The sequence below is a fragment of the Arvicanthis niloticus genome, chromosome 22, assembly GCF_011762505.2.
Source record: "Arvicanthis niloticus isolate mArvNil1 chromosome 22, mArvNil1.pat.X, whole genome shotgun sequence".
Classification (NCBI taxonomy): Eukaryota; Metazoa; Chordata; class Mammalia; order Rodentia; family Muridae; genus Arvicanthis; species Arvicanthis niloticus.
In genome coordinates, this window is record NC_133429.1 from 51,421,509 (window position 1) to 51,448,252 (window position 26,744).

At 33.2% G+C, this 26,744-nt stretch overlaps 2 protein-coding genes and 1 pseudogene across 4 annotated transcripts; all 3 read right to left on the reverse strand.

Annotated features, from left to right (window-relative positions):
* Nucleotides 1–2,640: 2,640 nt before the first annotated feature.
* LOC143435749 (olfactory receptor 6C74-like) lies at nucleotides 2,641–3,550 on the reverse strand (annotated as a pseudogene).
* A 7,435-nt stretch (nucleotides 3,551–10,985) lies between these two features.
* LOC143436437 (olfactory receptor 6C6-like) lies at nucleotides 10,986–18,403 on the reverse strand. Of its 3 annotated transcripts, none has more exons than XM_076920807.1 (3): nucleotides 18,288–18,403; nucleotides 16,891–16,929; nucleotides 10,986–14,695 (listed from the first exon to the last, which is right to left on the reverse strand). In XM_076920807.1, the coding sequence occupies exon 3, from the start codon at nucleotides 14,465–14,467 to the stop codon at nucleotides 13,508–13,510; it is 960 nt and encodes a 319-aa protein (XP_076776922.1). In that variant the 5' UTR covers nucleotides 14,468–14,695; nucleotides 16,891–16,929; nucleotides 18,288–18,403; the 3' UTR covers nucleotides 10,986–13,507. The 3 variants fall into 3 exon arrangements, with proteins under 3 accessions (XP_076776922.1, XP_076776924.1, XP_076776923.1); XM_076920809.1 differs by lacking the exon at nucleotides 18,288–18,403 and adding an exon at nucleotides 18,075–18,219 and having other exon boundaries at nucleotides 10,986–14,151; XM_076920808.1 differs by lacking the exon at nucleotides 18,288–18,403 and adding an exon at nucleotides 18,075–18,219.
* Nucleotides 18,404–19,944: 1,541 nt separating this feature from the next.
* Nucleotides 19,945–25,893, reverse strand: LOC143436438 (olfactory receptor 6C6-like). Its single transcript, XM_076920810.1, has 2 exons — nucleotides 25,679–25,893; nucleotides 19,945–22,046 (listed from the first exon to the last, which is right to left on the reverse strand). The coding sequence occupies exon 2, from the start codon at nucleotides 22,023–22,025 to the stop codon at nucleotides 21,093–21,095; it is 933 nt and encodes a 310-aa protein (XP_076776925.1). The 5' UTR covers nucleotides 22,026–22,046; nucleotides 25,679–25,893; the 3' UTR covers nucleotides 19,945–21,092.
* Between the last annotated feature and the right edge of the window lie 851 nt (nucleotides 25,894–26,744).

Below are 26,744 nucleotides of genomic sequence, written 5' to 3' on the forward strand. Positions count from 1 at the left end.
ATATACATATAATCTGGGAAAGCAAATCTGCTAATTAGGAATATTCAGTTGATTCTTGAAAATTAAAATTAGAACAGTTAATAACTTGATATAAAACATACTGTATAATTCCAGATAAGCCTAAAGTGGAATTTTCATTCTGTTTATCTAAATACCCTCTAAATACTAACCATAGATCTCTGCTTTTTCTATAGAGTTAGGTTTGCATTAAAAGGTCTCAGTTTTCACATGACAAATCATTTTCACATTTTCTGAAATTAAAAATGTTTTATAGCACAAAAAGATTCACAGATTTTCAAAAAAGTCTTGTTAAAAATACAATGTCTAGAAGTTAAATATATTTATTAAAGAGGACAATAAAATATATATGAAAATACTGCTTATTATCCTTTTAAAGATTTCCATTAGGATACAGAAAGTTAATTTTGAGTCTCCAATAGACTTTGACCTATACCAGAAAAATCTTGTAAAAAGATTTAATTCTTAAAATGCCTTGTTTTCACTGATGGAATGTAAATCAACATACAGGGAGGTTGATATCTGAGCCATATATCATATATGTACTTCTGTTCATATATATATGTGTGTGTGTAATAATAATAAAATAAAAGAGACTATGAATTTGAGAGTGAGAAAAGAAATGGGAGGATTTAGAGGAAAAAAGGGAAAGAGGTGTTATAATTCTGTTTGGATTAAAATGGATAAAACTAATAAATACATCCAGTTATCATTTTCTTTTATATTTAAATTTTGTTGGAAACTATAATATAATCACATCAGTTATGTCTTTCCTTTTCTCTTCCCATACATTTTTAAATACCTCCCTTGCTCTTTCAAAGTTATGGTCCCTAATCCATATATATATATATATATATATACACACATATATATATACACATATATAAAATATATGTATATAATGTATAAAATATACACATATATTTTATGTGTATGTGTATATGCATATATATGTATATATATACATATATGTATATATATGTTTATATGTATATATATATACATACACATATGTATATATACATATATATATATGCATATACACATAAAATACATATATTCCTAAAGGCATATATAATTATATTTTTATTCAGGGCTGAACATTTGTAATTGGCTAACCAATTGTTGTGCCTTTGCTCATGGAAGATTATTTCTCCAGATCACAACATTCCTTGATTACTGTAGTTCTTTGTTTAGTGGTTAAGCAACCTGAACTTTCTCACTTCAATGTTAGCATGTCTATTGATGTTTCCCTTATTCAGTTCATGTTGGTCAGACTTATAAATATTTGTCTTTATACTCACAGATCATTATACTTGATCTTGTTTAAGAAAACATCTTTTCAACATGCAGAAATATTTACAAAAAAGTATGGTGGATGAAAATCAAAAAATTGTGGTGCACAGACCCAATAGTTATATCTATAGCAGAACTGCTGTGCCAAAGGCTCAAGGCTACTTGCAGAAGAGAGGATGTTTGTAAAAATCAGAGGAAAAGATAGTTGGCTATAAGACTATGCCTCCCAGAAATGCCATTAGCTGCACCCATGAATTCTCATCTACTAGGCTGTCTAAGTATTGTTGGTATTTAATAAACAATCAAAATACTTTCCAGCTAACTTAAATGATATCTTACATCAAACAAAGAGAATTAAGAAGGTTTCAGTATATATATGTTTCTATATATATATATATATATATATATATATATGTATATATATATATATATATATGTTTCAAGGTACACAAATATGATTAAAATATTTCTTCTTAAAAAGATAAAATCTATTTGCAAAATATAAATGGAACTGCACCCATAAAAAATGAATGCTGGGCCAGGGTAGAGGAATACTGAGGATTCCCCACCTGCTCAGAGGAGAAAAGAAGGAGGAATGTGGGAGGAATAGTTGTAGGGGACAGTCAGGGGGGAAGAAGTGAGTAGGCTATAAAGTGAATGAATAAAATAATAATGATAATATTAATAATTATAAAGCAAGAAAATGAATGTTTTTTCATGGAATTTTCAACAACTTCTGAAAACTTTTGTTTATATAGGGGTATTGAAAATGATGGACAAAACCTGGTATAATATTCTCTTAACTTTAGTAAAATAAACATGAAAACTGATAAAATTCTAGTTAAAATTATATTACCTTATTTGGTCACGGTCATAAGTATATGATAATATAATAACTTTTACATTATACTATGCATCATATATCATGTAAATGAATTTTTTTTACTTTTAACTGGAATTTAAAACTGAAATTTTGTTGCTTTTTTGTTGGTGTTAAGGACTTAAACTCAGTCTTTCTACATCCTGTGAAGACATTCTAGTTTTTTGTTATGTTGTAAGTTATAACCTGAATTCTAAGACTGGAGAGACACTGAAAATATATATTTAACCTCTATATAATTAAGAACATACATAGGTTAAATATGTCTTGGAAAATAGAAAAGAAACTTTCTTGCTCACATCAAATTTTTTTTTTGAAAAAGTAGCTTGAAATGATGTATGGTGAAAAGAAGAACAAACAAATGAACAAAAGGAGAATCCTTTTCAAAATTCTGCTAATATATGAATCACCTTACTTCATTTCCTTCATATAATAAAATAATATTGTCATTTCTTTGAGAAAGATGCAGTTCTGTGGATTGTATTAATGAATGCCTTTTTCACTTGCTGATTCCTCAAGGTGTAGATAAAAGGATTCAGAAGTGGAGCCACTGAGGTATTGAGCACAGAAATTCCCTTAGAAATAGATACTCTCTGCTTGAATGAAGGTTTAACGTACATGAAGATGCAGCTGCCATATGAAAGAGATATTACAATCATGTGAGAAGAGCATGTAGAGAAAGCCTTCTTCCTCTGTTCGGTTGAAGGAATTTTTAGAATTGTCAGAGCAATGTAGATGTAAGATATGATCACCATTACCAATGTGAGTAAGAGTGTCACCAAAGCAGACACAAATCCCATCGTCTCCAGGAGCTGTGTGTCTGTACAAGAAAGCTGAAGGAGTGGAGTTGTGTCACAGTAGAAATGATCAATGATGTTAGAAGCACAGAAGTCAAGATCTAAGCCTAACATGAGTGGTGGAAAGATGACAAAGAAGCCAGCAAGCCAACAACTGAGGACCAGCTGCACACAGACCTTATTGTTCATGATGGTCATATCTGTCATAGGACATGGCTGCCAGCAAATAAAATTCTGATGCTCCAAATAAGAAAGCAAAAAACACTTGAGTCAAACAATTACCATAAAAAATGGTTTTGTCCCCTGTTGCCATGATAACAAGCAATTTGGGAATGCATGTAGTAGTGTAGGAAAACTCTAAGAAAGAAAAATTCTGAAGGAAAAAATACATGGGTGTCTTCAGGTGAGTATCCACCAGTGTGAGTGTGATGATGGTCAGATTCCCAGTGATGCTGAGCAGGTAGGTAAGAAGCAGGAAGATGAATAACACAACTTTCCACTGTGGATCATCAGTCAAACCTGCTATAATGAAAACTGTCACCCTTGTATGGTTCTTCATTGTGACCCTCTGTTAGCTGGTCTAAATAAAGTGTGGGGAAGGAGGTTATAATAATGAACTATAATAATGATACGTAATGCCAAAGTATCATCAACATTTCAAAAGCCAGTTTTCAGACAGAGCAACGTCTCTAAAAAGGGATATATTGGAAAAATAGTTGTTTATAGATTTACAGTATCTGGGAAAAAGTAAAAGATATTAATTTACCATCTTAATTATGAATAACATAATGATATTATTTATTTATCTCATATAAATTCACATGGTGAAATTAAAGGAACTGAGAAATACCTTTTTCTTCTTTGCTTAAACCTTAAAATTCAGATGTTATTTTGTTTCTGTTCTTAATTTTGATTGAATAAAATATTAAAAGTTTGCATACAAATCCAAAGTCACTTGAATAACATTAGTGTGTATTTTCAGCTCTCCCCCTCTCTTCTTTCCTGATCCTCTACACATGAACATACACACATGCACACACATGCATGCACACACACACATACACACATACATGTCATCTTCAGATCTTAATATGAAATACTATCATCAATTACTGTAACTAATTCTGTTAAAGGATATCAATAGTTTTGTGACTGTGGTCTTATTTCAGAAGTCTAAATGAAACCTAGAAAGTTCTCTCTTTGCACTTTTAATATAATTCAATTGCTTTAATTTCTACTGTTACCCTATACTCTAGCTACCCTCTATTCCAACATCAAGTCAGTGGAAATAGTCTGGCAAAGCCATTGTTATTAATAAAGTGTTGTGGTTTTCTTCTGGAGTGGCAGTATTGAGAATGCAACAAGTGTTATAAATTAATATTGGGGTAGAAAAACACCAAGAAATATAAACATAGAAATATGGTTATTTGTGGATTTTAGGGATGGCAGACAATATTAAGACAAAGCCACATGGAAATGTACTGAGATAAAGAATTTTAGAGATGAATCATGAACTCGGGGGAAAATGTCAATGAATCTGAATTCCTAAGTAGGAGAAACAAGTATACAATTTTCTCCACCATTTACTAGTTCTTATACACTTCTCTTCTTTGATTAAATGTTTAAAACACCAATAATTTTTATATCTGTGTGGTCTGAAAATCAGGAGCTGAGTTTCAAAAGCACAATGTATTGCATAGCATGTTTTAGGAAACCTAAAATCTCTGGCTACCCTTCAAGTAAAAAGATGTTAAGGAACTGAGGGCACAGATCATTATTGCAGTCCTTCTGTAGCCTGTGTAAGGTGCCAAGTTTGATACTTCTCATGGAGAGAGTGTGCACATACCTCCAAAGGGCTTATTATCAAGTAGATAACTATGAAGTGTATCTTGACAGTGGTATTAAGACATAAAATTGTGACTTGGGCCAGGGAAACGGGTTAGTGCCTTCCTCAGCCATGATCAGAAAAACTTCCTCCTGCAACAGATGGGAACAAACACAGAGACTCAGAGCTAGACATTATGGATAGAGTGAGGGACCTAAGAACACTCAGCTCTAAATGAGATGTCTGCATCAAATCACTTTTGGCAGAGCTCAAGGAACCTCAAGAAAGTGGAAATAGAAAGAGTGTAAGAGCCAGATGAAATGAGGGAAATCAGAATAACAAGGTTCTCACAGAGACTCAATTAGCAAGCTTAGGCCCTGCTTGTGTTTGCAACAGATCATCTTTGTATATATATTATGACTTCAACTGTTGTGTTTATAGAATTCCTGAGTGTAGGAACAATGGTATCTCTGTTTCTTGTACCTTCTCTTGGTCTCATTTCCTTCTGTTTGTTTTGTTCAATCCCAATATGTTACTATTTGTTTCATCTTTTTATATTTTATTTCATTATAAAAAATAAAAGTTACCCCTTCCCTGCAAGAAATATAATTGCTGCCGGGCGATGGTGGTGCATGCCTTTAATCCCAGCACTTGGGAGGCAGAGGCAGGCGGATTTCTGAGTTCGAGGCCAGCCTGGTCTACAGAGTGAGTTCCAGGACAGCCAGGGCTACACAGAGAAACACTGTCTCGAAAAACAAACAAACAAAATTTATATATTTGCTAGGTTTATTCACAGGAAACATACTGAAGGTGAGAATTAAAAGTAATGATAGTTCTACAGAAAATTTTTTCCTGGGGAATCTTCATTATCGAACACATAAACAAGTTAATTTTTATGATAGTCATGACAATATCTGATAATACTTTCTGTCTTAAGACTATCAAGATGATCACTTACCATCTCTAAAATGTTCATTAATATTAACAAATAAAATATTTTAATACTAATGTAAGTACTAAAATCGGTATTCAATGATAAATTAAGCTACTTTTTAAAAATATCAAGCGATGTTTCAAGGAAAATAAATTGAGACATTATCATAGGTGTAAGGTTAAGAGAAGATACTCCAAGAAGAGGAAGTAGCACATACAGAAGAAATGTGAGAGATTCATCATGTCCTTTGGAACAAGGAGCAGAGGTGATGCATCCACAATAACAAGCAAAAGGAAATGTTATTTCTGTAGGACATTTCTTTCACATTCAGATGATAGTGAAGATATCTCTTACACAGTTCCCAGATTTACACAAATAGCCTCATGACTCCAATGACAGCTAAAACACAAAAATTAGAAATTAAACACTTAAGAACATACTTTTATTGTACTTTGTTCAACAGTTACATTCATAAACTATTCCTGGACATACTATCTCCAAATACATTTTATGCTAGAAATTGAATCTATGAGTGAAACTTCATCTAATTATGTTAGCAATTATGAGTATCAACTTAATAAAAAAGAATTTCATTTTTAAATTTTTTGCTATTTCATGGTCTGCTTTCTTCTTGTTCTCTTGAGTAAAATTCAAATTGTTGAATAAAAATATCATAAAGCATAAAAAATACATTTTACAATAGACATGGCAGGAATTTTACTCACTTTGATCTGTTTATATTTAAAATAGATTCATCAAAAATCTTTAAAACACATATATTACTTGAAACATAAGAAGATTACCTTAAAGGAACAAATGTACTGTCATACTTAACAAGGTGATCTGAGTCTTCCTCTTTAACTGTCCTACCGTAATGCTGACTTGAGCACAGGCACTCTTTGCCTCTCAGAATCCATCTGACTATACACCAGAGTCTATGATTTGTTTGTTTTTCTCACTGTGAAGGTAATCTTCATTGTCAATATATTTTAAGTCACTTCCTATTCATTACTGACATGGCCACAAAATGAATTATTCATGCTATTTGAGAGTTTTCCTGATCCTGTTGCTGAAAAAAAAAAATTGAGACAAGAGGGAATAAACATTCTCATGAGATTTTGATAATGTGAGCTTTTATGCTATCCAAATGTCTCCCCCACACCCAAAAACGTGTTTAAAAAGATGCCCCTTCAAAGATTACTATAAACAATTCCCCCCAAAACGCCAATGCACATAACCCTAGTAAGTGCTCAGAAACTTGAAATACCAAACCAAACAAAAACTATTATTTTTATGAAACTTAAGTAAAGCTGGGCTCCTTAAGGTACATTTACTCAAGATCAAGTAATTTATAAAGCAACCGGTTTTGTTTTAGCTGATTTTTAATATTTATTTTTTTCACTTCATATTTTATTCTGCACCCCCACCCCCGTCCAACCCCTGAATGTTCTACATCCCATACCTTCTCCCTACCCACTGTCTCCATGAGGATGTCCCCAACCGCCACCCCACCTGACCTCTAAAAGCCCTGGGGCCTCTTGAGAATTAGGTGCATCCTCTCTGATTTAACACAGACCCAGGAGTCCCCTGCTGTATATGTGTTAGGGGCCTCATATCAGCTGGTGTATGCTCTCTTTTTGGTGGTCCAGTGTTTGAGAGATCTCAGGGTTCCAGATTAATTGAGACTGCTGGTCCTCCTCCAGGGTCACCCCCCTCCTTAGCTTCTTTCGGCCTTTCCCTAATTCAACCACAGGGGTTAGCAGCTTTTGTCCATTGGTTGGGTGCAAATATCTGCATCTGACTCCTTCAGCTGCTTGTTGGGTCTTTCGGAGGGCAGTCATGATATGTCCGTTTTTGTGAGTGCTCCATAGCCTCAGTAATAGTGCTAGGCCTTGAGACCTACCCTTGAGCTGCATCCAACTTTCTGCCTGTGCCTGGACCTTCTTTACCTCAGGCTCCTCTTCATTTCCATCCCTGTAGTTCTTTCAGACAGGAACAATTACGGGTCAGAGTTTTGACTGTGGGATGGCAACTTCCTCCCTCATTTGATGGCCTGTCTTCCTGCTGAAGGTGGGCTCTATAAGTTCCCTCTCCCTACTGTCGGGCATTTCATCTAAGGTCCCTTCCTTGGCTGGTAGCCCCATCCCAAATATGGTGGTTCCATAATAAGAGTCTCATTGATCTTTAACTGGTGACAGAGAGCAGAAGTAAAGGAAAGAGTTGTGATAATTCATCTACTTCTGTGATAAAGGGATTAATTTACTTCAATGATCCAAGCTTATTTCTCAGTCCCACCTCCCAACACCTATGCATTGAAGAACTAAGTTTCTGACATAAGAGTGTCAGAGGACCAACTCAAGTAGTAAATGATCATTTGTGTTGAACTTTCCCTCCAAAGGTAGACCAGACTGATTTCAGTTTTCACTTAGGTCAAAGGATGCACACATCTTCTTCTGGAATAGAATCTTACATTTTCAATATATTTTTGTTGACCTCCCACTTGGTTTTCTTTTTACTACTACCCAGGAAGATGAGTTGAGGAACACATTACAACTACACTCACTGACCTCTGTTACTTGTGGTTCATGTATCTGGAAAGAATTGTCAACCTGCTGATATTATGGAGAGATGAACACATCATTCACATTAATTTCCAGTTCCAAAATTATATAAAATCCTCCAGAAAAACACTGGCAGTAACAGAACTGTTGATTTTTGTGTGTGTAATCATTCTCTATTCTGAAACTTCATAGGGATGGAACCATGAGGTGTATCTTATTTTAATACTCTGAATTTTAATTAATAACATATTTATAATTCATGTCCTTCTGTATTCTTTTTATTTAGTTAGTAAATAGATCAACATAATTATTAATATTTTGAGTCTTAAAATAGTACATTTGATTTATTACATATACAAAAATGCTATTATAGTTGTAAGCTATCAATATATATATATAAGCGAGTGGAAGAATAGTTTCACAGTCCTACTCAGGAACATCATTTTTTTATGTCAACTGTCTTATGTTTTTATGTTAACTGTCATCCAAGTATACAAAGTAAACATCTCTACATGGAAACATGTATCTATGATTCATTAATAATCACAGTTAAACCAAAGATTAAAGATTCTATGTTTTGTATTATTCCTTAATTTAAGCTTTGATTTTTGACACTCAGTAATCTGTATAACCTAATTCATATTACTTAACTTTTTCTTTTTTCTTTTCTTTTCTTTTTTTTTTTTTTTTGGTCTGCAAAAGGAAACAACTAAAGAATTTCTACTATGTACATTGAGGATTTAATTATATAATTAGTCTAGAATATATTACTTTACAATAGGTATCATGTAGGATTCATCTTTTAAGAATTTCATATTAAGGATCTCTGTGTGTGTGTGTATGTTTGTGTGTGTGTTTGTGTGTGTGTGTGTGTTGTCTGGGTGCATTTGCAGACAATCATGAGTATGTGTTTATACTCATGTGTGTTCAACTCAGTGTGTCCTTGTCACTCACAACCTCATTTTGCTGGTGATATTAATATCCCCACATATGTCTATCACTTCACTTATTGAAGAACATATGTATTAATTATGTATTTTGAATCTAATGATTCAAATGTCTTCTAATTTCTATGGAGACATTTATGTATAGATTTAAACATTTGGTAAATAATGGGCACAGTGATATTTTTGTTGTATATAGAGACTCCATTTACCTCTTTAAGAAATTACTAAATTGTGGTAGGCAGTGACTATATTATATTCGTTTTTAAAACTGTTACAGTTTGAATATAAAATATTTTCTATAGACTTCTGTGTGAAAACCTAGTAGATACAGATTTTGGTCCATTGGTGAAGGTTTTCTAAATAGGTTTCTGATGCAGGTAAGAGGTCACTGGAGGGATGTCATTATGTATATCCTGTGATGTATAGATGTATCTTTGTGTGAGTGTGTGCATGTATGTGTGTGTATGTGTGTGTATAGTGTGGTATATGTGGATGCATGTGTTTTATGTGTATGTGTATAATGTAGTATGTATGTGTTATATGTGAACATGACATATGTGTGCCTGTGTGAGTGTGTATAAGCCAAAGAGAATGTTGGGTCTTCTGCTCTATCACTGTCTGACATGGCATTTGATTATCTTCAAATAATCAAATTATCTCTGAAGTGGCATTTGATGCTTGTAAAAGTAACAAACTCCAGTGATTCTCGTATCTATACTCCACACAGTATTTGTTCCTCTGTCCCCTAATTCTGCGATTATGTTCATTTGATCAAGTGTCCATGAACTAACCCCTTTAAGACTATGAGTTAAAATAAGTGGCATTTCAATATCAGGATTATGTTTACATAGGGCATATTTCATACAGGAGAATTTAGCACTATTCAGCTGCTCAATTAAAACAACCCTAATTGATTTAGGGTTGTTTTATGGCCATAATAGCTTCTGTTTAAAGGATACAGAAAAGCATGTTTGTCACGAGGATTATCTGCTAGGTATGAACTTACTAATTTTATGATTCTAGATATATACATTTATTACTTTTGAAGAACAATCTCACTGAATATGAAGTTCTTACATGGTGGTTGACTTTCATTTAAAAACATTTTTTTCATATTTATATATTTTCAACATGTATATAATTTGGAAGACACTGGATTTTGTATTGCTGTTTAATTGACTGAATTTTAGATACTTCTCTTAAGACAAACAAGAATATCTTATTTGTTTAGTATAATAAACATGATTTACATCATTGTTATTAAATAAATTTCAGACTCTTTAAAGTTTGAGCCCTATTATTTAGAGTTCTACTTTGATTTCTCCAGGGAGCTTCATCATTGGGAATTTTAATATCCTAGACAATTAGAGTATTATTAAGATCAATATGAGAATCACCATCAATTAGATTTTTATCATTATTTTTATGCAGTAATAAAAAGAGCTTAACTACAAAGTACCTTAGTAAACATGTTTATAATCATTTACAAAACCACAAAGAAAAGGCAAAACATTTCTCCAGAGTGTCATGTCCCTTTAATCCTACCTAGTACATAGAGACTAATTTAATTTTCTAATACTTGAATTTTAAATTTCAGTGGTTAGTAAATTTGGCTAACATGCAGTGGTGAGAAAGGGATGAAAAAAAAAAAAAAACCTCCTGACATTCCTAATACTGAAAATTGACTAAATCATAATTCAGTAATGAAATTAGCATATTTTCTGTAATGAGTTTTAAATAATATACTTCTAATATTATAAACAATAAAAATAGACATTGATTGTCAAGAAGCAGTTTTAATTTTTTGACTCCTATACAAAGCAAAACTTTTAGAGCTCTGTTTGCAGAAGTGGATGAATGAACACATGAGCAAAGGAGTTCTCTTTCAAAGGTCTGTGATTTGTTGGGGAAAACTAGTTTATTTCAGATAATCCCAGAGCAGAGGTCTTATTTCCCATAGAAATTAATGGATCTTAATTCTAGATGTGTTTCTCTTGGGCTGGTCCTAAGTCACATGTACTTTTCCAAAGGAAAACTGACTCTACCTTGTTGGACAACATTTCCCAGCAAGCATCTGAAATATCTAAAACAATACGATGAGTTAGAGACTTAAGCATTCAAATGACCATGAATTTTAAAAGGACCTACAAATGTAGGATTGTTTAACAAAAAAATGCCAAATGTATCTTGTCACAATCTATCTCCAGCTCTGAGTAGAGCAGGTGACAGAAACCATGACTGACCATGTATGAAATACGTTTTTTTTTTTTGTCTGTTTGTTTTTGTTTCTGTTTTTCAAAAGAGAATGGGCAAATTCTAACTGTTCTGTCCACATACTGCTTTGCTTATTGTCAAAGACCCATTTCAGAGCAAGTAATTACCAGGTCAACATTAATATGCTTTTCCTAGCTGTGTTCTAAAACAGAAGAAAAATTAGAACATTGCCTTCCAGAGTCTTTCTCTTTATGCTGTTAATTAACAGTCAATGAAATGATTTATACAAAATGGAAAGTGGGGTGATAAATTGAGACTACTGTTTGGGAAGGCCATTGGTGGTTAAAATTATGGTCTGACTTGGGGTCTGTAGTTGATTTTACTAAGAGTTTAAGAACAGTCTATATGACCGCAAAGATTACTGGAAAGATTTCTTCAAGACAAGATTAAAACCTATTATCAACTACCTTTAACATTTCTCTGTACTAGGCAGGTTTTCAACTTCATATTAGTTCCTTAAATATTCTTCTGGCAACTCTCAGGCTTTAGCTCCCTTTATTCCTCTTCACAGGAGGTTGAGTGTTGGAACCTAAAGAAAAGTAGGTAAATTGAGTCCTAATTTCCAGCTGAAGTGTGTACTAAGATGAACAGCAGAATGTTGACTGTATATCTACACAGTTTCATTCTTATTCACTAAAGGCAATTTTGTGGGCATTTTTGCCTAAAGAATTGGCCTATCCAGTTTAATTTTCAAGATATGATGATACAGTTGCTCATGACTAATTGCTGATTATCAAGCAGATATTCTATTTAATTTTTCTATAAAGGTATAATAAAAAATAGAGATTTCAGAAAATGTAACTTCTTGTCTCACTTATACCGATTGAACTCATGATTCATTCTTCTAGATTGATTGTTCAAGAAATGAAATTAGCAGTTATTGAGATAAAGAGGGGAAAGTTGGCCATGAGAAGATCACAGTGGCCACACTGCTACAAAAATCAGAGCAGATGTATGAAAAAGTGTAGGAAACTGAAACTCATAAACTGAAGAATGCAGAAAGCTGGAATCTTGCATTTTATGAGAGTTCATAAATGTGAGTCTAATGCACAGATACCCAAGAGTTCCAGATTGAAATGGATAGTAGTATACAGTGACTGGAATAGTCAGAGGGAACAATTCACTATAGTACACTCTAGTTACATGGGTATAAACTTATGTCTAAGCATTGTTTTAAAGTGATTGTATAGTAGTATTTTAAGATATATATTATTTATAAACACTAACAGAGGAAAAATTGATAACATTTTATTTACTAAATTTTGTTTAATAGATAGACATTTCTCCAAAACCAGATACAAATTAATAATAAATGGAAGAATATCTATTTTTGTGTTACCATCTTCTTCAAAATTTAGAAATTGTAATCCAATATGCCAATTGTAAACAAATTGTGATGTTGAATTATCTTAAAGCAATATATTATCTAAGTTAACAAAATTACATATCTTCCATTAATACACTTGTACAAGAGAATGATTTCAGCAACATTCCAACTACCTGGCATATTTTATGTCACTCACCACAGACTCTTAAATGTTTTCCTGGTTAGTGCTTCAATATTTATCAAGAGTGATCTTTCATCTTAGACTATTATTTTCATTATTCAAAATATTAAAATTTTTAATTTGTTATGGCAACTTCAACTATTTTTATGTAATGAATAGCTTTTCTCTGTCCTTTACAATGTACAAAGTAGCCCAGCGAATTTTTTAAATCTAACAAGTTTCAGTTGAATTAAACATAAAAAGCTACAAGAAGAGAATTTATCCATATACATAAAGCTTAAGATTCTGGCTTTGAGAAGGTAGTCACATTCTAAAGTTAGGGAGATTGCTGAAATTATATAAAATGTAAGCATCTTTAGAAGACAATCGTAATGTGATGTAAATCCTCAATGAATGAAATGGGTCACATCACAATCAGTGCAATTGAGAATTGCTATATGTTTTCTCATTAGTAGTTTACAAGCATGTTATTTATGTCTAAAACTTGTGTCACTGTTTTGTAGAGAACAAAATCTATAAAGTACATGTTTGAAAGCTTCCTTCACCTGCTGATTCCTTAGAGTGTAAATGAAAGGATTTAGCAAAGGGGCCACAGAAGTGTTGAGAACAGAGACACCTTTATTTAAAGTCACCCTCTCCTTGGCTGATGTTTTCATGTACATGAAGATACAACTCCCATAAGTAATGGATACAACAACCATGTGTGAAGAGCAGGTGGAAAAGGCCTTTTTCCGTTGTTTAGCTGAAGGGAACTTTAGGATGGTTTTGATGATGAGTGTGTAGGAGAGAATCACTAAAATCAAGGTGATGACAAGTGTCATGACAGCTAAAGCAAAATCCAATAACTCAATAAAATGGGTGTCTGTGCAAGACAGCTGTAGGAGAGGGGAAGTGTCACACAGGAAGTGGTCTATTGTTTTGGAAGCACAGAAATCCAGTTTGAGTCCCAAGAGCAAAGCAGGGAATACAACTAAGAACCCAGTCACCCAGCAGCTGAGGACCAATAGGTGGCACACTTTGTTATTCATGATGATGGGGTAGTGCAGTGGTCTGCAGATGGCTACATAGCGGTCATAGGACATGGCAGCCAGGAGGTAAAACTCTGTGCTTCCTAGTAAGAAAAAGAAGAATAATTGAGCTGCACAAGCATTGTAGGAAATTGTTCTGTCTCCAGTGAGAATGCTTATCAGGAACCTAGGAATGCACACCGTGGTGAATGAAATTTCTAAAAAAGAAAAATTCCGGAGGAAGAAATACATTGGAGTCTTAAGATGGGGATCCAGTAGAGTGAGAGAGATGATCATGAAGTTCCCCAGGAGGCTCAAGATGTAATTGAAAAACAGAAACAGAAAAATCGGAATTTGTAGCTGAGGGTCATCTGTCAGACCAAGTAAAATGAACTCTATCTTTACTGATTGGTTCTTCATTTCTGTTTTATTCTAATAAATATATAGAAAATATGAAACTAAAAATACATCTAGAAAGCATATTTCTTCTTTCTCGGCCATAGAAACTTAGTATTAATAACTTTAACCAATGCATGAATATTTTATGTAGCAAGTCCCAGTTCTTCCCATGAACATTTCCTCATCAACGTTACTTGACTGACAAGAACTCATATGCTTCTCATGTGAAGATGTGAGTCAACACCTGCTCTGATTAATGAAGGCATGTTAGTCATTTGACACATGGGTTTTCAGTTTCATGAATGTTCATCTCTATCTTTTTTCAAATATTTTTAAGGACTTATTCAATATTTAGCATTGTCTAATCTCAGTATCACAAGTTAGTTCGCACCTAAGTGAAAAAATTATTTTATAAAATGCTTATATTCACAGTGGCTTCAATAGCTAAAAATACCATCTAATTGAACAGGATTTTATATACAACAGAAGAGAAAATTTCTCAGACATAAGCAACTGAATGGGAGGAATTTCCAAAATAGTAGTCAGATAAAGATCCCTGATGAGAAAGATGATGCCCACACATTGATAGAATCTTGAAAGAAATTGAAACTAAACAAGGTATTACCAATCTCAATAGTGTGTCAGGAATGCCGATTTCTATAAGAAATGATGTTTGTGAGACACAGTTCTCCACTGCTAACTTTTGGCTCAAATAATACTGAATGGGGAAGAAAGATCAGTCCGGGCAAATAACAGTTCTATCTAATGTGTGCAGCAATTAGAAAACTAAACTTCAAGATTCACACAGAAATCACTTCCTGTCTTAAAGTTTTATATGTTTGTATATACTGTTTGTAGCTCTGAATAACAGAAGGTTTATTGTAAACATAATAATATTTTATTTAGAGATTGTTTGTATTTGTATTCCTGATAGTTCATGTTATTTAAAAACATAACATTTTAAGTCTATGAGTGTAATCACTATTTCTTATTTTTGTGATGATCTGGAAAACCCATAGAGTCAAATAATACACTTTATTCATTTCTAATATGTGTGAGTTAAGGTAGACTATCCTTTATTGATTAATTGTAGATAGTCTAAAATAAATCCCCAACTACATATTTAGAGCAAGATCCATTTGGCTTTTAAAAACCCACATTTGTTGAAATGAGCCTTGATTATCTGAATGACTATTTTATTTAAGAAGTAAGAGCTCAAATGACTGGACATCTTGTTTATTTCTTGGTTGTGAGTACGAAACCAGGACTTTCACATGCTAAAAATTTTGAGCTATGGAGCTTCACTCTCAGCACATAATTTCTCAGAAACATATTCTGAGTTTCATATAGTTCAGAGGGAATAATTTCTATTTGGTGCCCTTTTGAAGTCATCTAATCCTGATGGCATTTTCCTGAAGTGCCTGTCTCTCATACCATATTTTATTCTGAATTTTATTGATGATGAAAATAGCTGGAAATAGCTGATTGCCTTCTTATAAACTAAAAACATGTAGGATCTAGTGACGTGATTTAATAAACAGAGTGGAGGCAGAGATATATAAAATGCCTTTAGGTCATGGTATGAGAAATAAAATTTAAAGTAAAGGGGAATAAACATCAAAGAAGCCCAAAGGTAAATGATATATCTTTCTACATTAGAAAAATTCATACTAGAAAAACTAAATGACTAAAACTTTTGTTGTGTATAGACAATTTAAAATATTATCATAAAACATTATTATAGAATATGCCTTTATTACGAAGATTCATTTTTTTAAATTACAAGTAAGAATGTTAACAACTTTTAGGTCTAGAAGAACAAAAGAGTTGTCATAAATTTCAATTACCAGTAGATGATGGAACTGCTGATGAGATAAAATTTGAATATATGGACAACCTAACAGAATAATAATGTTCACATATCAGGGCCTTACAATTAAATAAATAAAAATACTTGTTTTTTTGAACTATAAATATAAAAATTACTATTATCCATATTCTGAATTTGTTTCTTGGGTAGGAGATTTTAAAGATAATAACTATTTTCAGATTGTGTTTGAGGCACGAGGTGAATTGAAGACAGACTGTTTTCAGAAGACATGGCTCTGAAATTTCAGTTTCATCAAGACTTTAGACAGGCTTTGTAAAAGAATTCTTACTAAAGCCAAGTTACACACATTTCTTCTAATAAGATTTAGAAAAAAATCTAAGGAAATTCTCTTTGTGGTTTACTTTTACTTTTTAAAATATTTAAAATTGAAATTTAAATGAATGTTATGTAATATCATGGCTTTTACACTAAGGACATTAAGAGAAATATTTCAATGACTTAAAATTCTAATGCAAATAATATTTTTAGAAGCAGAATACATGAAAATACAAAGATCCAAACAAACTGAAGAGTCCACCTAGGTTTAGGAACAAGAGGTTTTAGAAGGACTTACCTGATACATATAAAACAAGTTGAAGAATTAGACAGTATTCTAAATGGGAAAATAAAAAAACAGTAACAGTTCAACATCATTTACTGAAGATCAAATCTGTATTTCTTCTATGTGTTTTAAAACTATTGAATGCAGAATGCCTAGTTCATAGGAGCATGTTAGATGACTGTGAAATATTACAAATGTTCCCATTAACATAAATCATCCCAATGGCAACACGGGTGCAAATACACCATCATGGAATGGAATTCCATTATACCAAACTAATGATTTGTCCTGCCTCAACAATCACATTTATATTCAGTCTCATGCTTAAAAACTGTCCCTGCAGAATAAAATGACACAACTTAATAAATGTAATTATGTTTAGTTTATTCAATGAAGTAATAGAGAATATTAGAAATACAATGGTTTTTTCCATTTTACAGCATGATTGTATTGACTAGTAATGTTGCATAATTATCCACAAATCAAATGGTAAAAATATCAACCCTTGTTGTGTTCAGCAGATTTCTTAATAGGCTCTCTGCTCAGATTTAAGCAGGTTTTCTGCACCTCAAAATAGATCATCATCCTTCTGAATACAAAGCACAAATAATCCATTCTCCACATGCATCTCACTCTACTACTAAAACAGGCCAAATAAATGTTCTCTTAGAAATATTTTGACTAATTTATTTCACATTTATATGGAAAATCTATCACATCATTCTCTAGTCTATACTTCAAAGCAATTCAACATTTATAAACCTTGCTGAATGTGACATACAATGTTCTTTAGAATGTGACAGTCTAATGAGACCATGGAGTTTTTGTTTCTTAGTGTCCTACAGGAAAATCTCACAAGAATAGAGAATTCTTAGTATACTAAGATCCAAGTACATGATTTCCTGTGGAATTCATCAGTTGTATATTAAATGAATGGTTTTTATAAAAATAAATGTCTAAACACACACACAAATACACACACCAAACACACACACACACACACATCCATACACACATGGCACCTCTTTACTTCCTTAAATCATTGCTTCCAGAGTATTGATAGTAAATTGTTCTACTATTTAAATAACAGAAATACCCACATTTCAAATTATAGTTGCATAATTCTATATTATTTCAAGTGGATATTTAAAGTGAAAATATTTGGTGAAAACAGAGTTTAATGTGTTGGTGTTTACCTTTAATCGTAATGCTAAGAAGGCAAAGGCAGAACATATTGTATTCAAGGCAGGCCTGGTCTACATTTTATATCTCAGATCCTATACTGAAGATGCATAGGCAGACCAAACCCATTGTCTATGCCTTCAAGCTTGTGAATGTTAAAAGTACACAGCCTCAGTGCCATAAAAAGAGCTAGAACATTATATAATGTTGCAGTCTAATTAGCTCACCTACATCCAAGTTTAACTGTTTCTACTTCTGTGGCAGGATCTATCACTTCTTAGTTCATTCTTCAATCACATTCTTCCTGATTTAGTGCCAGAAAGCATGTTGCTCTCAGTTATTGTAGTGATTTGAATGTGCTTGGCCTACGGGAATTGCCAATATTAGGCGATCTGACCTTGCTGGAGTAGGTGTGGCTTTGTTAGAAAAAGTGTGTCATTGTAGGGGTGGTGTTTGACACCCTCTTCCTAGATGCCTGGGAGACAGTCTACTCACTTCTCTATTCTTACTATTTGTAGCTATTTGTAGACTTGGTGTTTGCATAGTGTCCCAGATTTTTTGGGTGTTTTGCGTTTTATCTATTTTTAGATCTAACATTTTCTTTGACTGAGTTATCCATCTTTCTATTTTGTCTTCAACATCTGAGATTTTTTTCTTCATTTTTGTAATCTGTTAGTGAGACTTATCTCTGAAACTTTTATTTGATTTTCTAAAATTTTCATTTATAGTTTTAACTCAGTTTGGGTTTCCTTTAGTGATTTTGTTTCTACTTTCATGTCTTCAACTCTTTTCCTAATTTTTTGTACTGTTTGTGATTATTTTCATAGACTTTACTGTGAGATTTATTTATTTATATCTTCTTTCAGGAACTTGAGTATATTCCTAATACCTATTATGAAGTTTATGTCTTATATTACAGGTAAATTGCATTTCTCAGGGACTACTACAGTAGATTTGTTGGGTTCTTCTGGATAAATATTATCTTGGATATTAATGATTGCATTTTTGTACTTGTGTAGAATTCAGGTTTGTAATGATTGTATTTCTAGGTGCTAATATCTGTGCTTGTCCTTGTTGTATGGGTGTTTCATGCTTTGGTTGCCATTTCCCCTTTTTTGTCTTAGGAGAATGTGGTGGCTGTGAATTGCTTGATAGAGAATTGTTCTAGGATATTGATAGGTGTGGCAACTAGGAGCTAGTAGGATTCTAAGCACTGGATGCCAACAAGAAGTAATGAGGATGGGCTAGAAGTGAGGTGGGGATTAGATGGTCCACAGGAAGGAGTATTTCTAATTTGCAGTCTGCAAGAAGGTCTGTAGGAGTCTCCAGGGAATGGTACCAGAGAAGGAGAACAGATCTTGCATATGGTCTGTTATAGGCTTGGGGATGAGAATTTATATTAGAGTACAGAAAAAAGAACAAAGATCATATTCCTTTTCCATAGAGAATTTAGGATATCTAAGTATGTTCTCGAAAAAGTTCAAGTTAGCTTTAAATCTAATTTCTCATACATTCTATTGGCAATTTTCAGGGTCCCCTCCACTCTGCTTCAAACCAGGTTGAATTTTGAAACCTGTTATAAGCAATGTAAACAAAGTGAGTCTTAATTTTCAGCTGAGGTAGGGTCTAAAAGGAGTCACAAAATTTGGAATATGCCCTTTTCAAAGTTTTCAACCCTATTCACAGAGAAAATTTGATAAGCTTCCTTGCCTTGAGAATGGAATCCCCAATATCAATGGAACTGTATTTTATTAGAAATTGCTTCTTAATAAGCAGGTGTTCATTTTGTTCTATAATGGCAAAAAGAAAGACAGAGGCTTTCATAAACTGTAGTTTGTTCTCACACATTGAGAATTATTTATTCTTGTTGGCTGAGTGCTCAGGTAATGAAATTGGCAAACTATTGAGATAGTGAGAGGAAAATTGGGTATGAAAAATAGCATAATGCCCATGAAGATCAGAACATATGCATGGAGAAGCATGGGAAAATGAAATACACTCTGCTGTAGGAACCAAAGAACAAACATACATTGCCTCTGTTCTGTTTCTTTCCTTTGAAAGTTCAGAATGGTGAGATGAATTTAAAGTTACCAAAAACTGCCAATTAGAAATAGGTCATGTCACAAAGTGAAAAGGAAAAGAAATAATTTATTGTCGTGGCCTCTTTTTATACGTGGGTGTGTGCACGTGTCCAATGCATTGCTTTACAATAATTTTACATTATTGTTTTAAGATATGAATTTATGATCATTATATAATACAAATTAATTAGGACATTTAAATTTATGATTTTTAATTGATAGTTAGAAATTTCTTTATACTAGCCTATTAATGAATGGTAAATAAAATTGTCTTGGCTGATTACCATCTTCAACACTTATAATTATAAACCAATGAAATTATTAGCATAGAACTCATAGTTTAATTGTTTTAAGCAAATATCATTTACTTTATCTAACAAAAGACAATATTCTCAATCTAGTTACTTGTACAAGTAATTTTTTTACATTAGAATCCCAACTATTTGGCATCTTTTATATAACTCACCACAGCACTCTTAAATATTTTCTTCATTTAGTTTTCAAGCTTCATCATAAGTGATGTATCTATCCTGGTATGTTACAGTCATCATTCAAATTACCAAAGTCTAACCATGCTCTGACAATCTCATTTACTTTACATTATACCATTTTCTATTTGTGTCTCTTACAATGTCAACAAGTAAAATAGGTTAATTAACTTGTTAAATATAGCAAGTTTCTGCTAAATAAACTTTTAAAACAAAAAATATGAGAAGAGAATTTATCTGTATGTATAGAATTCAAGAATCTGATTTAAGAAGCTTTCCCACCCCCTATTTAGGAAGATGTGCTGGAATGAAAGACAATATAAGCATCTAAAGAGACCAATGTTATCATGACTTAAACATTCTGTGAGTGAAATGCCTCAGATTACAATCAATGCAATTGAGGATTGCTGTCTATTTTATCATTGATGTTTTAACAGCTTGTTGTTTATGTCTACACCTTGTCTCATTGTTTTGTACAAAATCTATAAAGCATATGCTTGAAAGCATCTTTCACCTGCTGGTTCCTTAGGGTGTAAATGAAAGGGTTTAGCAAAGGGGCCACAGAGGTGTTGAGCACAGCTACACCTTTATTTAAAGTCACTCTCTCCTTCGCTGATGTTTTAACATACATGAAGATACAACTCCCATAAGTAATGGAGACAACAACCATGTGTGAGGAGCAGGTGGAAAAGGCCTTTTTCCGCTGTTGAGCTGAAGGGAACTTTAGGATGGTTTTGATGATGAGTGTGTAGGAGAGAATCACTAAGATTAAGGTGATGATAAGTGTCAATATAGCTAAGACAAAAGTCATCAATTCAATTAACTGTGTGTCTGAACAAGACAGCTGGAGGATAGGAGAAGGGTCACAAAGAAAATGATCTAATGTCCCAGAAGTACAGAAATCCAGTTTGAGGCCCAAGAGCAACGGAGGGAATACAACTAAGAGCCCAGTCACCCAGCAGCTGAGGACCAGTAGGTGGCACACTTTGTTATTCATAATGATGGGGTAGTGCAGTGGTCTGCAGATGGCTACGTAGCGATCATAGGACATGGCAGCCAGGAGGTAGAACTCTGTGGTCCCTAGTAGGAATACAAAGAATAATTGAGCTGCACAAGCATTGTAGGTAATTGTTCTGTCTCCAGTGAGAATGCTCATCAGGAACCTAGGAATGCACACCGTGGTGAATGCAATTTCTAAGAAAGAGAAATTACGGAGGAAAAAATACATAGGAGTCTTGAGATGAGGATCCAGCAGGGTGAGAAGGATGATCACTAAATTCCCCATCATGCTCAAGATGTAATTGAAAAATAGAAAAAGGAAAATCAGAATTTGTAGCTGAGGGTCATCTGTCAGTCCAAGCAAAATGTACTCTAACTCTCCTGACTGGTTCTTCATTTCTTGTTTGTTCTTGCAAATCTATAGAAAATATAAAAATGGTATCACATCTAGGAAAATATTTTTTTACCTTAAAAATTCTACATTCATAGCAATGTGCAATTATTTTAGACATCAGTATACAAATCCTCCTATGAACATGTCCTTTAACACAATTGTATGCAAGAACTCAGATTCTACTATTATAGAGAATTGAGCCAACCCCACTGTTCTGTTAATGGAGGTTTGTTTTTCATTTGAAATATAGGTTTCAGTTTCATGAGTTTTCATTTGTGGTTATCCTTCAAATATATTTTAAAGTACATATTCAATATTTAACATTGCTTAATTTCATTAATATCTCATTATTTGGCATTTGAGATAAAAAATGATGTTATCAAATTGTGTTATTTATAATGGCCCCAATAACTACCAATCATTTCCTACTGGATAGCATTGTACCTGTAGTAGAAAAAGAAATTTCTCACACATAATCATTATAAGGGAGAAAATTCCAAAATAGGTTTAGGTAAGCAACCAGCACAGTGAAGAAGATAGTGACCAGGTTGCAGTGGTACTACAAAAATAATTGGAAAAAGTAGAAACACTCCAATTCCTAGGGTGTGTCATTAGTGATATTATCTGTGAGAAACACTGCTGGTGCTGTACAGATTCCTATTGGTGACTTCTAATTCAAACCATGGCCTAATGGGGAGAAAAGATGGGTCAAGAAAAATGACAGTTGTGTCTAATGTGTGATACAGTTAGAAATGTGATTTTTCAGACACACATGACAAACCACTTCATTTCTAAAAGTTGTGTATGTTATAAACATATCATCTACATCTCATGGTAATTAAATATTTCTTTAAAACTTAGCAATAAGGTTTTAAGCCTGTAAATATAACCAGTATTTATTATGTGTTTTGTGTCTAGTTAGCAAACCCATAAAAACCAGATAATGCACACTATTTTCATAAAATGTGTTAGAGTTAAAATGCATAGGCAGTGCAAAAGGACTTGATATGTTAAAAGCATGAGCAAACAAGGAGTACAAGATTAGATGTGTAGGAAAAGAGGAGCTAATCTGAGAGGAGAGGAGAGCAGGCTCAGTGTAGTCAAATCCCAATTCATCTTGTAAAATTTTCAAAGAAATAATTAAAAATACTTCAACTAAAAAACCAATATATTAATTTCTGATTAATTTTAGAAAGCATAAAATGAAACCCAACCACATATTTACAACAAGCTCCATTTGGCTTTTATATCACACACATATAAGATTAAACCTAGAAAAATATCAACTATTTGACGTTTGGCTACTCTATTAAAAAGAGTAACATTGAAACATCAGACTCCTGTTTTCTGTTCCTTGGTTATGAGTATAGAATTAAGCCTTGCACATGCTAAGCAATTCCTGTGCTATGAAGCCTCATTTCTAGCACATAATTTCTCTTAAGGCTAATGATCATGAATTTCACATGGCTCTGAGGGAACAATTTCTATTTTGTACTCTTTTGAAGACTTCTAATCTTTCTCTCTGATGGCTCATCCCTGAGGTATCACTTCTTTCAGAACGTATTTTACTATGAACCATTTTAATGATAACATAAATGTCTATAAATACCTGATCAAATTGTAGTGACCTAATATATATGTAGGGTCTAGTGACATGGTAAAAACAAAGGAGTGAAAATATAGAAATATAAAGTGACTTATGGGAAAGCAAATTATTTGAAGGAAAGGGAAATAAACATCAAGGAAGCCCAACAATAGTACATTTTTTCTTAATGAGGAGAATTGATACAAGTGATATTTAAAATATCAAAACTATGGTTATAAACAAGCACAAATAAAATCAATATAGTAAAACATAAGATACAGCATGCTTGAATTATGAATGTATGTGCCTTTGCTCATTTCTTAAATTGCAAATAAGAACATTAATATATTTCAAGTCAGCATGATCTAGACCAGTGGTTCTTGACCTTCCTAAAGCTGCAACACTTTAATATAGTTCCTCAGGTTGTGGTGACCTCCAACCATACAATAATTTGTGATGCTACTTCATAACTGTAATAGTGCTACTGTTATGACTTGTAATGCAAATATCTGATACTTCTGATGGTCTTAGGCAACTCTGGGAAAAGATTGTGAGTCAAATTACCGACAGGTAGAGAGCCTCTGACCTAAAGGGAAAGATTAAGGCATGACTTTCAAACCCACAGTTGATGGTGGGACTACTGCTGAAATCAAATATGAATATACAGATGGCTTTAACAAAATAATATTATTAAAATATCATGTCACTTTAAAGTTAATAGAAATAATCGTTTTTTTTCTAAGAGCTATGTATGTAAAAATACACTTATTAATATTCCCCATACATAGCATGGAGCAAGTAGCTTTAAATATTACAAAATAAATTCAAGAGAGTATTAAAATATTAAAAATAAATATATTGAGACAGATGAAGAAATGAACACAGACTGTTTTCATATCTCTGAAATTTCGGTTGCATAAAGACTTTGGACAGGGTTAGAAGAAGAATTCTTACTATAAGCCAAGTTACACATTTCTTCTAATAATATTAAGAAAACCATCCAAATAATCTCTTCCTGGGTTACGTTAACTTTTTAAAAAATAGTCAAAATTGAAATTTATATTGATGTTATGTAAGATTATGTCTTCTATGTTGAGGATATTACGAGAAATATTTTAACTATTTCAACTTCTAATGCAAATAATTTTGTTTAGAAGCAGAACACATGAAATACAAAATGGCAAAAAGAAAAGTTGAGAAGTCTTCCCAATGACAGGAGATTTTAGCAGATCACATCTGATACAAATAAAAGGAATTGAGGGGACAGGTGTATCTCTGATTTTTTTTTTGCATGCTTTTGGATTCTTTTCCTTTTATTGGGTTGTCTTGTCCAGCCTCTGTATGTGAGCTTTTGACTTGTTTTATTGTATCTTATTTTGTTGTGTTTGCTATCTCTTGGAGTCTAGATCTTTTGCTGAAGGGGAATTTGAGGGGAGTGCAGCTAGAGGAGAGAGTAGGTAAGAGGAAGCTGGGAGGGGGAAGAGAGGACTATGTGGTTGGGATGTACTGTATGAGAGAAGGTATTTTCCCTTAAAAAGATGTTACAATATACCATTAAATAGGGAATTGAAATATTAGGTTATAGATCTAGACAGGTAAATCTGAGTAAACCAACAGACAGCAATAGTTCAAAACTGTTTTCTTTAAAAACAATGTCTTTATTTCCTGTATTTGTCATTTCTCATCATTTATAAAACTATGGTATGAAACATACCCAGTTCACAGGTGCGTGTTATATAGCTGTGAAATATTACACAATGTCCCCATTTGCAGAAGGTGTCCCAATGACAACATGGGTACAAATACACTATCATGTAAGATAATTCCATTGCACCAAAACACTGACCTGCACTGCCTCCACAATGACATTTACCATGGATTTTCATGGTTTGAAAAGACTCCACAGAATAAAATGATACAAACTAATAAATGCTCTTATCTTCAATTTGTTCGATGAAATGTTACAGAGTATTAAAATTCAAAGTTTCTTTCCATGTTACCCCATGATTATATCGACTACTAATGATGCACAATTATTGACAAATCAAATATAAATGGTAAAAACACTAACCCTTTTATTGTTCAGCCACCTTCCTAATGGGCTCTCTGTCCAGATTTGAGCAGGCTTTCTACACTTCAGAACAGGTCATCATCCCTCTGAATAGCAAGCAGAGATGATCCGCTCTTCTGTACATGCACCTTACTCTACCACAAAATACATGCTGAACAAATGTTCTCTTAAAAATATATTTGACAAACTTATCTCACATTTTCATGAAAGTCTACCACATCACTCTCAATGTTGAAGTTTCCTGTAGTTCATGTGTTTTAAATATCAATGAATGTGACATAAAGTGATATGTGAAAATTACCAATCTCATGAGGGTATGGAGGATATTTTTTTTGTCTGATGTCTACTGTAAATTCCCATAACAAGAATTCTCAGGGTAACTGAGATTCATAAACATATTTCTTAAGGGATTGTTAAATTCTGTGCCACAGAAGTTCTTTTTCTAAAAATAAACCTTAACCAAGCATGTACATGCTCACATACTCAGACACATAAAAACAGCTATTAGCTTTTCAACATTGTTTCCAGAGTATTGATAAATAGATTGCTATAAAATTTGAATATTATGACATATCCACACTTGAAATTACGGTCACAAAGATCTGTGTTAATTTCAGGTGGTTATGAAAAGTAAAAAGATAAGGTGAAGAAAGAGTCAAGGGTTTTAGTGTTCACAGATTTTTTTAATTAATGAATTTATTTATTTATTCAATTTACAACCCAGTATCAGACCCTCTCTCCTCCCATTACACTCTCACACAAGATCCTCCTCCATCACCCCATCTCCTTCTCTTCTGAACCCCCTAAGGTCACCCCCCTTTTCTCCAGAACATCAAGTCACTTCTGGACTAGTCTCTTTCACTGAGAGCAGACAAGGTAGCCCAGCTAGAGTAACTGGATACACAAGCAGACAACAAATTCAGGGACAGCCCTTCTTCAGTTGTTAGGAGACCTGCAAGAAAACCAAGCCACACTTCTGCTACAGGGGCCCTAGGTCCAGCTCATAGTTAATCTTTGGTTGGTGGTTCAGTCTCTGGGAGCCCACAAGGGTCCAAGTTAGTTAACC

What these genes read in the sequence shown, in the direction of transcription:
- LOC143436437 (XM_076920807.1), bottom strand. Translation starts at nt 14,467, where the DNA reads ATGAAGAACCAATCAGTAAAGATAGAGTTCATTTTACTTGGTCTGACA.
- LOC143436438 (XM_076920810.1), bottom strand. Translation starts at nt 22,025, where the DNA reads ATGAAGAACCAGTCAGGAGAGTTAGAGTACATTTTGCTTGGACTGACA.